Source organism: Ostrinia nubilalis, chromosome 4 (assembly GCF_963855985.1).
Source record: "Ostrinia nubilalis chromosome 4, ilOstNubi1.1, whole genome shotgun sequence".
NCBI classification, from domain to species: domain Eukaryota; kingdom Metazoa; phylum Arthropoda; class Insecta; order Lepidoptera; family Crambidae; genus Ostrinia; species Ostrinia nubilalis.
In genome coordinates this window covers 9,926,468-9,940,017 of record NC_087091.1, presented here as the reverse complement: position 1 = coordinate 9,940,017, position 13,550 = coordinate 9,926,468, and the positions used below count along the sequence as shown (strand labels likewise).

Below are 13,550 nucleotides of genomic sequence, written 5' to 3'. Positions count from 1 at the left end.
TTAACATCCTTCAACCTTTTGCAATCCGTTTTAAAGATATAATCAAAGATTATTCTTCAATAACTCATTTAATAGACAGTAGAGTAAAACGTAGCGCATGGATCCCCGGAATAGGCTCCCTTATGAAGCAGATCTTCGGTACTCTGGACGAAGATGATGCTATCAAATACGATGCGGCTATAAAACATGTACAAAACAACCAAAAGAGATTGGCTTCATTAATGAAAGATCACATATTAGTCACTACATCTGTATTATCCGCTTATAATGAAACATTAAGTAAAATCAAGATTAACGAAGATAATCTCAGTGCAGCTATCAACAAGCTCTCAGCCAAACTTATAAATATCTCTGATACTACCAATAATCTATTAATAACTTCTGAAATAAATGAAATTTTCACCAATTTAGAATCATCTTTGCTTACCTTATCGTTTCAGATCGAAGACATAATCAATGCAATCTTATTTAGTAATGTTAATGTCATTCATCCGTCAGTAATAACTCCGCAACAACTTTATAGAGAGCTTGCCGATAACTACCGACACTTACCCAGTGATTTGGAACTTGCCGTAGACTTAGATATAAACTTGATTCATGTTATTTTAAATCTTAGTAATTTAGTTAGCTATTATGTTAGTAATAAGATAATGTTTGTACTACAAGTGCCCCTAGTAGGTCCACGCCAGTTTTACTTGTATAATAATATACCGTTACCAACTCCTCATAACTTAACAACACCAGACTCGTTCAGCGTTGTAATACCTAGCCATAAGTATATCCTTATAACAAAGGACAAACTACACTACAATAACTTGGATTCCCTCGAAAAGTGCAAACATACCAATAAACAAAACTATATCTGTGAATCAGTGAATGTGTTCCCAACCAGTGAAAACCCCAATTGTGAAAGTGAACTATTATCTAAAGTAATAACAAAACTACCTAATCAGTGTCGAACGGAATTCATCCGTGGTAATTTGGACGTTTGGAAACCACTCCGGAATAATAAGTGGATATTTGTTCAATCCACCTTGAGTAAATTGTCAATAGATTGTTCAAACTCCGAAACGTTAGAAACTAATATTATAGGAACCGGAATCATAGAAATTCCAACATCTTGTAAAGCTTATTGTAAAGATACCCAATTAATACCTAAGAATAATGTATTAAACATAACTTTACCTTCATCTAACTTAGACTTTAATTTGATTAATGACAGTTGTTGTAATATCCGTAAATTCAAGGAAATGGCCGATGGTGTACCCAACATCAAGTTAAAAGATCTCGATCTGAATAAAGTAAATTTTGGAAAATACACTAATGATAAAATTTTAACCGAATTAAATAAAGTTATTCAAGAACCACATATCATTAAATACGGGGCACACTATTCGTCGTTTATCCTATTCCTAATCATAATTGTAATAATTGTAATAGTCTATAAGTATAATAATTTAACTAAAATAAAAACAGGCAGCATTCACGATGTCGAACAAACCGAACTCGCGATTACTCGTACCGCCCCTAAAGTAGAATCTAAATCCGAACAGAACCCGGGAACCTCATTCCCCAAAATTCGCAGGAACCTTTAGATAAATTTACTTAAACCCATAAACTTAGGAGATTTAACCCCTAAGTTTATTCTTGATGGGGGGAGGTGTTACATCCCTCTGATGTACATAAAACCCCTGATGCCCAGAAAATCCTGTGGCATCAGCATTTTTGCCCGAGTTGGCTCGCCCGCTTCACGGGCTCGCCAGTTCTTCGCTACCACTCGTGCGTGACGGCTGCCTCTTTCAAATCCAATCATTGTATTTTATTTTAGCTAGAATAATTAGCCTTTTTTAAAAAGACTCTATCAAAGCCCGGCCTAACAGTTCGTTCTCGTTTCAGCCGAAAGACGTCCACTGCTGGACAAAGGCTTCCCCCAAGGATTTCCACAAAGACCGGTCCTGCGCCGCTCGTATCCAGGCACCTCCCGCGACCTTCACCAGATCGTCGGTCCACCTAGTGGGAGGCCTGCCCACGCTACGTCTTCCGGCTCGTGGTCGCCACTACACGACACGTCGTTCTAGCATAGTCTGTATAGAATGCCGAAAGAGGAAGAGACCAAAAATTACCATCTATAATTTTGAGAACCCTGATTTTGTGCCAAGAAACCAGGTAGGGTTTCTTCAGTAATAAATTTCAAAATTCTCTATCTCTCCTATCACGCCGTGTTAGACAGCAACGCCGGCTCATAAATTGTGAGGCCTTTTCTCCGCAAAAACGTATTTTCGACTTCATTTTATTCTCACGTGAGCTTCAGGATTCAGGTTCTCACGTGAGCATCAGGGTGAGTTAGAGAGAACATGCAGTAACTTTGTAATAACCCATAAGAATAGAAAAAGTTAGGGGTTGCCAAATAACTTCATACTTTCTAGTGCTTAATAAATATGTTAAGTTAGACACTAAAAGCATGAAAGAAAAGTTTGAAAGAAAGAATATTATCTCATTGGTTTTATGACAAATTGGTAGGTAACAATGTTTAAAAATTAATGTACATACAATGGAACTAGGTAATTTAAAAATATTGCCTTTTAAGAATTTTTTGTATTCGATTTTTTATGAATTTCATCAAACGAAACGAATACACGCGAGGAGAAGAATGAATGAACCTTTAAAAAACATTATTTTATATTTATTTTACTTGAATCAAAATTGCTGCCAGACTCGTATTTAATTATTTATAACACGTCGTAGCAATTAAAGCGTCAACCGTTTGTTTTGGTTTTAGTTGCCTGCATGTGCTTGCTTAATTTATTTAATGTCTTAACGCCGGGTGCATTTTGCATTGTGATAATAGCATAACTAGGATCTACACGGCTGAGCCGGCGATTTATGTGTCGTAAAGAGAGCTCTGTGTTAAAAAGCTCGTTATTTTAGTTGTTTAAGTTCTTGCGTATTATTTAAATCGTTTCATGAATATCATACCGAGGTGGTGATTTTTATTAACTTTTCAGTTTATTAGAAAATAGTTTTAGTATGAAATCCCTTCTTACTAACTTTTCTTTTTCTGTGAATTTGTCCACGTAGACTTCGATTAAAAGTAGCTTAGTCAATATTATGCTGGTTAGATAAATATAATAATTGAAAAGTTTCACCAAATTATGATATCAAAAAAATTCCTAAAAGAAGAATAAACTTTCATACTAACAAACTTTCGCAATGCTAATAAATAGTAGGATATACCTAGCAGACTCAAAAATAGTAAATAAAAGAAAAACATAAATTGTTATTGGTTTCAAAACAGACTCAAAAATGGTAAACAAAAGAAAAACGTTGTAGTTAATAGCGTCCGTAGTCATGATGAACTCTAGTGCCGAGGGAACCGGCGCCGATCGATGGACGTCACTCCGTGCACCGACGACCGACGTGCATCGCGACGCTAACGGTGCGCCCGTCATCGTTTACATCGGTACGGTGCACCGCTACAAAGAATTGTCTGGCCAAAAAAGTGCCTTGCAAACAACATGAAATAATGACAATTCAATCTCTTTTGTAGCAGAGTTTTTATCATCTTATTTGTACAAGACAAGAATTCAAAAATCACCAAACAAATTATTTTATCTACCTCTAGGTAGGAATTTAAAAGCTATATTTTTTGACACCTCTAGCCCAAACTATGGCACTTTATTTGGTCTTTCTGATCCATTTTAGGCATTTTCTTCACAAAATAGCGTCATCTATTGTTACTGCGTTTGAAGCGTCAGGGTTAGCTGTGCCTTCGTCTGAACAAAACCATAATTTCTTTACGCTTTTTTGTCTTTAAAAGGACGTAGGTATTTACAATTACGAGACCTATATGACTTGCAAATGTTTGTGGGCATCAAAGTATTATAAATAATTTTATTGCAAATGCCAATAATGAATACATACCTTGTTTCAGATTTCAGAAGACCTACCAAAGATAAGATAAGAAAAGGTAAGATATAGTGCGGAGGGCGAGAGGCCGATCGATGCCTGTCATTCCTTCAACTGCCGCCTTCGTCGCGCCTATCTCGGCCTACGAGGTAATGTTTTAAATTAAATACTTACTAAAATGTTATATTTTTCGGCTATAAACTAATTCTTATTAATTAACATTACACTATTTATTCCTTTCAAAGATCGTGCGAAATGACCAAGCTCTAACATTTTAACTGTTTCGAAATAGACGTACGTTTGGAAGATAATAACCAGTTACCATTATTTTCCCATGTCACTGCACGAGATTTAGTGTTACTTTCTATTAATGAAATAAGTCCTCGAGGGACCACCTTCAGAACATACATAATACTAGATAAAGTATGTTGTTTTTACTTAGTTAGACATTTATCTTACCTATCGTGATTAATGTTATTATGTTTTTCTTTTTATACTTAGAAAACCACTTTTGAGGTATTTATTATTTTTCCAGTGAAATGCACAACTTTGCACCTTACGGCAATCGACAAATCTAACTCCGTGTCATGCAGATCCTAATTCAATCCGCGTGAATAAAACATCGTTTCTGAATGACATTCCCACGACAGACGAATCAATCCTGGTTTCGGCAGATCGCGCGGAGGAGAAAACTTTCGTCCGTATTGAAACGTATCGCTTCCGAAGTTCGTTCAAGTTACTTCGTTACTCCAATTTGCCGTGCCGGCAAACAGGTTGCGCTACGTGTCTGTCTACGGCGCTACGGATCTGTCTACGAGGGATGCTACGGCGATTACTGGACGAAAAGTTTCAACTTTTGATCAATTACTTTTGAGTTTAATATTTTACGGGCGCGTTAACCCCTGAACGCGATTATGTCGTATTTTGTTTAATACACGTGAATATTTACTTGCTTATTACTTTACACGCCCTAAATTTTAAAAAGTTTAATGTAGAGCAATATGAGACGGGACCAGTTAATGCAATATTTCATAACTAAATTATTTACATAAACTTATCCGAAGACTGACATGCAATAAATTACGGTTACCGCGATTTATCAATTCGCGTGCACATGATCTAAATTTTGCTATCTTTACCTGATCTTTGCAAACTCGAAATTACAATAAAATGGCACTCAATCAAAGTTCTCATCCGTATATCAGTGGCGATCACAAAACGTTTCGAGTGAGTGAACTTTGCGAAGTCGTTAACCTCGTCTCTGCGCCGGACCCGGACCGGCCGCGTGCGGAAACAGCTGAATCTTTACTGGCACGAACAATTAATAAACGTGTGATATGTTTATTGAGCCTACGTATTGATCCTAACAAAACATCAATATTTTGTTGAATAAAATAAGTTTCGCCCTAAGATTTGTTATCATAACACTCGCCCAGCCATCAGGTTGGCAAGACTGAGAAGAATACGCCTTTGAATTTTTATTATCAACAGACGCGCTGCCGGTAGTCATAGCAATGCGTAAAGCCACGTTCAGACAGCGCCTTATACCGGTAAAGGCTATACACATCTTCCCGCCCGTTGCACGTCGCTAAACATTTGCATTCCTGTCTTCTAGCACTGCTTTATCCAGGCTGTACAACCCTAAAAATGTTTGCGACATCTACGTGATCACAAATCCGCATACACGGCTAGTTGTTCCTACGTGCACACGAACTATCGAGCGAGGCGGCCACGTGACTTATCGATCAGCGCGCCCACGACACTCGGAAAAATCAACCGCTGACAGCTTTCATAGGGCACCTCCACCTCTCAGGGCCGCCCGCGCGCGCCGCCCGCCCTACCCCGCCCTCATTAGCGCCTTTGTGCCGCTCACTTGTCTTGTAATATGACGCCGTAATGATACCACTTTCGACTCGATTATTTGTCAACGTTCTCTGTAGTTAAGTGTCTGGTTCGGACAGTGAGTAGCGCCGGAACTAATTTGTTATTGTTTATTAATTTAATATTTTTATAATTTATGCCGTTACGTTGTTAAGTTTTTAAAGCTTTTTTAATAGAGATAATTTTTAAATATTCATTTTGAAAAAGTCATAAGAACAATAAATCAATTCCCTATAAAAGTACCCGAATTTAAACAGTAAAATTAATACTTATTAACTGAATTCACAATTTTGAACTGAAATTACCTATTTCCCATCAATTAAATTTTTCCCCTACTCAAATATTTCAAGAAAAAACTAATTAAAAATAGTCCTAAATAGGCACTATCATCACGCCATTTCTTCATTATCTAACACTAAAATGAATGTCAATGTACGCGCCACGGCCGAACGAAATATCGATTCAACATTGATATTCAGCGGCAAACTTTCCGCGCACATTTTCAACTTGAACTGAATGAAAATCATTTCAACCGCTCAAATGTAAGGAATGTTTCGCATCGCATCCTCGCGTGGCTGCCGACTCAATTTAACCTCTATTCGGAGTGCGCATGATTGATGTTAGAATGCGACGAAGGCTCGCTTCGCCGCCGACTGTCCTGTGACACTGACCTACATAATTTATACTGGCCTTTTCACTCGGAGTTATCGTATTATATTTTCGTAATGCAATAAAGTTTCGACGATTAAGCCGTGCGCTTGGCTGAATTTTTACGGCGTGCACTGTTATCGTAGACGTAGAGTTTTATGTTTACTTTTGGTTGGAGAAGTTTGTTGTGTGATGCCAGTACGATACTAACAGAATTTAGGTACTCAACAATGTTGATTAATGATATAAGCGTTAACTAATGATGGTCTAAAACTTCGTAAAACTAACCAAATTTGTGTACTAGTCTAGTAAGTTTCTGTATTATTCTAGTTAGTTAAAGTTTAGGAGAGTCCGGTGCTATAAATTATAAACATAATATATTTACGAGAACTTTATTAGGTGGCAATCTTTTAGACAGATTGAGGCCCTTTATTGCAAACCATATAAAATTGACAAATTAGTGCCATAGTTTTCTTAGGCGGTCTTATCGCTGGGAAGCGCTTTCTTCCAAGCAAACCTGGGGGAGGACTGTAGATTCATGGACACAACTGCAGTTCCATGGAAAGCGGTGATTGGTTTAATATTTATCAAAATAAAGTTACAATGTAACTTGCCGTAGGCGGATGCGGCAGGTGTTGTGCTGGAATGAGCGGCCGCTCGCGACGGGCGACCGCGCGGCGCACGCGCGACTCCTTGGACGCGTACGCGCCGTATTCTGCAAACAACAACCTGTATCAGACATAGAATAGAATAGAATGGACTTTATACTTTACACAGTGAGCACAATTTATAAACAATAACAACACAAAGAAAAAGAAAGAAAATTAGTAAGTAACTGCGCCAATAGCCTCAGCTCAGCATTTATACATGCTCGTAAGGGCATGTCAAGAAGCTGGTCTAGATACTTTCAAGTTTCTTCACAACTTTCAGATCATACATGAGTACCTTCTTCTTTGAGACTTACGCCCGTATTCCCAAACGATGCTTTCTTATGTGAAGCAGCAAATCGAACGCACAGCGTTGAATAGAGCTCTGTGATTGGTTCGTGTGTCACCCTGTGCGTCCACGTGCACTGTGAGACCTCGTCGTTTCAGCCGAAAGACGTCCACTGCTGGACAAAGGCCTCCCCCAAGGATTTCCACAAAGACCGGTCCTGCGCCGCTTGCATCCAGGTACTTCCCAGGTGAGACCTCATAGATTACTATTTACAAACATTAGTTTGTGAATACGGGCGTTAGTACTCAACCTTCATTAAAGGTTGGATTTCATTGAAGGCCAAACTCTAGATCCCTGCTATCTAAGTATAGGAGATGCAGATATCTCAGGGACGACACTTAACCGCACTGACTGGGTTTCTTTGGAGGCCAAACTGTAGATCCTTGCTACCTATAGGATACTGCATACATCTCAGGGGTGACATCGCACTGGTTGGGTTTCATTGGTAGGAATGAGAATCCCGATATAATTCTAAGAATAATATCAGTTTATCGTCATCATCTCAACCATCTAAACGTTGATAAACTGGGGAGTAAAGTCTACAACGAATAGTCCACAAAAATTTGCATGCTTATAATTTTGCTCGTGTTCTTTCTAGCTAAAATATGTCAGCAAACTTTTCAATTTAAACTAAAGATCGTATATCTGTTTTTGGGTACTCGTCATGGGTCAACTAGTCGTATACAGACTATAGACCTCGCCCATCGACAAGCTAGGGACGCCTGCATCAAATTGCCCCCAACAACCTTAATCAAGTTGCTCGTCCGTAGCATAGTCTGTACGTAACGTAGGTACTAGTACCTCAAGGTTACTGAGAGAGAACAGTAAACCTAATATTAGAACTACTATTCGAACTATAACATGGAGGAGGTTCTTATAATCTGAATTCGAATCCAACAAAACTACGGTCTTTCAACTATCAAATACCAAAATAACTGAGATTATCGTATCTTTAGCAAGAGGTATAACTGCTTCTTTTATAAAACCCTACAAATTTTTAAATCAGAAAAGTCCCTAACTCAATAACAGAAAGTTACAATGTAAACCCAAACAAATAAACTCATAAGTATTAAGGCGTTAAGTACGTTATGGTTTATTAATAAACGCCCATGAAATATTCATAAGTAAACAATATGAATAATGCATTTGCACTTCGTATTTCATGAAAGTATTCCCAACGCTATCTGGAAATGATAACTTGTATAGTATAATTGTATGAGCATCTAAAATAAAATAAATAAATAAATGTGGTCCATCATAGTTCCAAAACAACGTCAATGATCATCGCTTACAAATGAAAGAACATTTCACACGATAGTAAAATACTTAATTTCTCTCAATGTTGCAACAATGCGTCATAATAAAATTGTGAAATTATTTAAATAATTGGGTAACAAGTATGCTAGTAACTGAGGGTCTCTAGACTACGTATCCTATCATATTTTGTAATCGTTTTGCTGTTAGTTAAACAGTTAGTTGAAAACAGAGGTTTACTTTAAATTATTACCTACCAAAAGATAGACGCTTAGCTAACGGTTTTCAAAATCACATTCAACTTGATATTCAAAAAAGTAGCTTTAACTACTAAGCAATACATAATCCAACAAGTTTATTAGGTAGGTACTACGTCTCTACGCAAAAAGTAACTTCGAACAATATGTGCATGAGTATCAATAAATTAACCTAGATGTTGCAGTAAGTAACTCATCGTAAGTAAATTTAAGTGAAACGTTGGATATTTGTCAACAATAATACAGTAGAGATGTTATTATTACGTTCCAATGAAATTGTTTACAATTGAATCACTCATCGAAGCGGGGATATGTCAACATGTTTAATTATAGCGCTGTCACTGCCATATGTTAACAATATACAACAATAGAATCGTCATACCGGATTTTGTATGTTATTTTGCTAACTGGGAATGACAGCTTGTTATTTTATAGGCTTAGTTACTCGCTGGTTATTTTCACAAATGAAATACTAGCGAGAGCCTGCGGCGTTTTCCCTGTGATAACATGTTTTCTACCTCGCTTCAGGGGCTGGGTTTCCAGATTTTCTTTAGTAGATTTCAAGGATTTGCAACAATTTTCTTTATCCTCTAACTTTCTTGTTAAGCAAAAATAAAAATCTTTTTGAAAGCTCAAGGGTTAATCTGCATATAAAAGACATATCCCACTAGTACAACTGATTTTCTTGTAAAATTAATAAACGTACCTGTAAATACAATTTCATTAAGAAAAAAATTTGCGTGAAACCCTGAAACTCCAATCCAACATTTTAAATGTCCATAATCATTTCCATAATTTCATAAGGGTGCGAAAATCCTTTAATCGCAAATCTAACTGGAAAACATCTCGGCGAAATAAAATTGGAATGGTAGAGCGGGAAGATAAATATTTTGTAAATCCCGTCTCGCACCTCCTTAACGCCTTCCTCGGGACAAAATTAAAATACAAATTGTTATCTGTCGCGGGAAATTGTGCGAAAAAATTCATCTACATATTCATTAATCGCTGACCTGACGAGGCGCCTGTCCAGGCGCAGGATTGAGCCCTAATGTCGTAAATTATTGTCCCCGTCGCTTAAAAAGGAAAATATTGTAACCTCGTCTACCGACCGTTTTGAAAAAAACTTTTCGTAAGGTTTCCCTTGCGAACTTCGTACGTAACAAAATTGTGTTACTAACAGAGAGGAATATAATAATGGAAAGTTTTTTACGGCTTGAATAACTTGCCGTGTTTATGTAACCTTCAATTAAGAAGAAAGGGTCTGTAACCTACAGTTGACTGAAAACGTATTATTTAAAATTGTGCTGCAAATAGCTTGGAAAATGTGGAAATTTCATCATTTCTCATTGTAATTTTATTTGTTTAAAATTTTTTGTCTATTAATAATTTTTACAAGTTTACACCTATCGATATTGTGTGATGTAAGAGCCTGAAAAATACTTGAAAATAATTTAAATCATGTAAGTGCTTGGAGACTCATAATTTTCACGGCTTGAACACACGCGCTAATTAATAACGCGTGTGTGCAGCTTGACCTGTTTCTTTATCGACTGAAACCCACCCGCTAATATCATTAGCGATTGCGAACTTCAGTATATTTCACGTAGCATACAAAAGCAAGTTTGCAGTGAATCGCAACGCGGGCGTTTGTACCCCGGTCAATATGTAGAGTGGCGAGAGTGCGATCAATCGAGTTGCGGGGGCGCGACCACCTGTTGCGTCCCCCGCCTCCCCTCGGCATCGACACGTGACGTAGTCGAGAAATCCACCCAAACGTAAACATTAATTCTTACTTCATTCTTCATTGTTCAGATTGTCGCTTGCGCCACGCGCATTCCGATCTCTGGCGTATTGGTAAACAAATTTCAGACGCAGACGCGCGCGATTCGAACAACTTTAGCAAGTATGTGGACGGAAAACTAGTACAGGGCTAGTAATTTAATTATGTTGAGGAATTAAGACTGCTTGCGACGGACTGTTTTTCATATGTCGCGTTTTGTAGATTCGTTGCTACAAAAATACAGTTTGCGTTTCTTTTTCAAGCTGAAATATGAAAACTCATTTCCTTTTTCAATTTTTTTCCAAATACACCGGTTGTTATCTTTTGTGGACACGAATTATTTTAATTGGGAAAGTGTTCAAAATATTTTAAAAATTCAGCATTATTTGTTGTCAAAATATTATCAATTGACTGTTTTATTGATGTTTTATGTACTGGCAGAGGTTATCTTTATTTAGTTTTACAGCTTGTTTCCTGAAAACTGTGCAGTTGCAAGTTTGTAACGACTTTGAAAGTCATAAACAAACTCTCCGATAAAGATTACGTTGGAAATTTCAACGTACATGGATGTAACATGCGTTTCTGGCAGTTTCCTATTTTATAACAACTTATTTTTGCTACATGCTAATCCTAATATCAAAAGAAAGTGAATGTATCCCATGAATAACCCTCATTTTCTTCTCAAATGCTGTGGCAGGAACTCTACATTAAAGTTACATCTTTAAATTAATAAATCAATAGTTTATTGCATCCCATGATCTTCTGAAAAGTCCTGAAAAAATAGTAAAAGCAATAGTAATACCAACCCATAGGCAATACATGTTCATTGTGGTGCGGGTGGTGCGCGGGGTAGTCGTAGCGGTAGTATCTCGCGTAGGGGTCCTGCGCGTGCGGCGGGTAGAAGGCGTGCGCGAAGGGCGCGTGCGGCGGCGGCGCGTACCCGTAGCCCTCCCAGCCCGCGTAGGCCACGCCGTGCCCGCGGTACTCCCCGTAGTTGCAGCAGTCCATCGCTCACGCGCCCGGAAGACCGCCCGCCCGGCCTGGCCATCCTCGGCGCGCCGCGCACCGCCACATCACTCGGCTTCCTTCACCTACCGCCGCATCACGACCTAAACATTCCGAAAGTTTCAAAGTCAAAAACCGGAAGAGTTCGACGAGATCGCGGCGGGAAACGAGCGCGAGGGCGACGTTAGCTAGCGAAAAGAGGTCGGTCGAGTTTGCCGGCGACGGCAGATCGTATGGAGTGGCGGCAGCGGGGCGCGGGCCGCGAGGGAGGGGCGACGCCCGCTCGCCGGCGGCTCGGCGCAGCGCGGCGCTCGACGGACGCCGACTGAAGGCGCCTTGGAATCGATACGCCGCCGCCGCCACCGCCCGCCGCCGCCCGCCGCCCGCCGCCGCACGCCGCCCGCCGCGCCGCTACCTGCCTGCGCCCGTATTGCGCGCGAACTTTGTCTTCCCCGACGGAATTTTATATTTAGAACCATGGTGAAACGATTGATCGATACTTTGCACTATTAATTAACACACACTTTCACTCTATGGCAAATACAGTTTGAATGGATAGACACGAGGTTTGTTTAGATGGAATTCATGAAGCGATTGGGAGCTGCAAAAAAAATTTGTCGGTGATGCAACTTTTGAATTAACGAACATAACTTTTTTAGCGTTGCGGTCGCATCGATGACTTGGTTAGAGGTAGTCTAACATCTTTGCGGATAGTCGCAAAGTTTTATCGAATTGCGCGTAGGCGGCAGTGACCCATATCGCTGTAGTCATGTGGCGCAGCCCGCGCCCTTCGTCCTTCGCACCATTTAACATTCCCGCGAAGTTTTCAAATGAGTATTTGTTAAAATTATTAAACACCACATAATATATCTTATGTACAGTATGGGAAAGCTCGAGTACATCTTAATTAACTGAACATTTCAACGGTTACAAACAGTCCCAGGATGATAATTGAATATCTACTTACTTATCTATCAGTCTCTGCTGTAAGAATAATAACTAAAGCCAAATCAATAACAAATAATTAATATCCATTTTCTAGATTTTTATATAAATGTATGGAAAAAAATTATAAAAACTATTTTAACCTTTTATTTAATAAGTTTTATTCAGAATTGACAGCTCGTTGTTCAAAGCACAGTTAGCTCTTTGAGTTTATCAAAATATCTTTGGAAAAACAAAGAATTCTAGAGAATTCCTGAAACATTTATCTCTATGCCTACTATACCGGTTGGCCTATGTATAGCGAGGGCATACCAACGCGTAGTGATAACCTCGGCAGCTTCACATTTCAATGGAGATGTTCTATCGCATATCAAACACAGGTCAACCTAGGAGCCCCTCAATTGTTCAAGCATCGATTACATAAATTAACTATGCAGTATTGAAGTCAGAATTGGTAATATCTTTTCAGTGTGCTACCGTGTTGACAATAGAACTTATCCTAACTAAACATCGCTTATAAATATTAATATAGTCCTGTGCGCACTTTGTGCTAGAACTACGAGTAGACACTTAATAAAATATGATTTTGCGAGTGTACTTAGAGTTTGTTCACGGAGTTATGAAACCAAATGGCTGTTTGAAGAAGTTTTCAGTGCGCTTGCGCACAAACAACGAGTGGTTTGAACGATTTGCGCGAAACTAGCTGTCACTAGGTAACTTTGTGTTCGTTGTAGAAGTGTTTACATTTAGTAGAGTCACAGCTTTTAGGGGTTTATTATAGAAAGTTAAACGGGCGTTGAACACTTTGACATTAGTATGGGAATGACATTTTAAACGTGTTTAACGTCTGTATAAGTTTATAATAACACCATTAAAGT

The 13,550-nt window shown here is 38.7% G+C and overlaps 1 protein-coding gene across 1 annotated transcript in view; it reads right to left on the bottom strand.

Annotated features, from left to right (window-relative positions):
* Positions 1 to 11,979, bottom strand: part of LOC135071064 (uncharacterized) — a 28,595-nt gene extending 16,616 nt beyond the window's left edge. The window contains exons 1-2 of the mRNA XM_063964810.1: positions 11,529 to 11,979; positions 7,050 to 7,150 (exon numbers count right to left, since the gene is read on the bottom strand). Coding sequence (XP_063820880.1) covers positions 7,050 to 7,150; positions 11,529 to 11,730 — 303 coding nt within the window. The 5' untranslated portion in view covers positions 11,731 to 11,979. The remainder of the gene's footprint in view (positions 1 to 7,049; positions 7,151 to 11,528) is intronic.
* Positions 11,980 to 13,550: the final 1,571 nt, after the last annotated feature.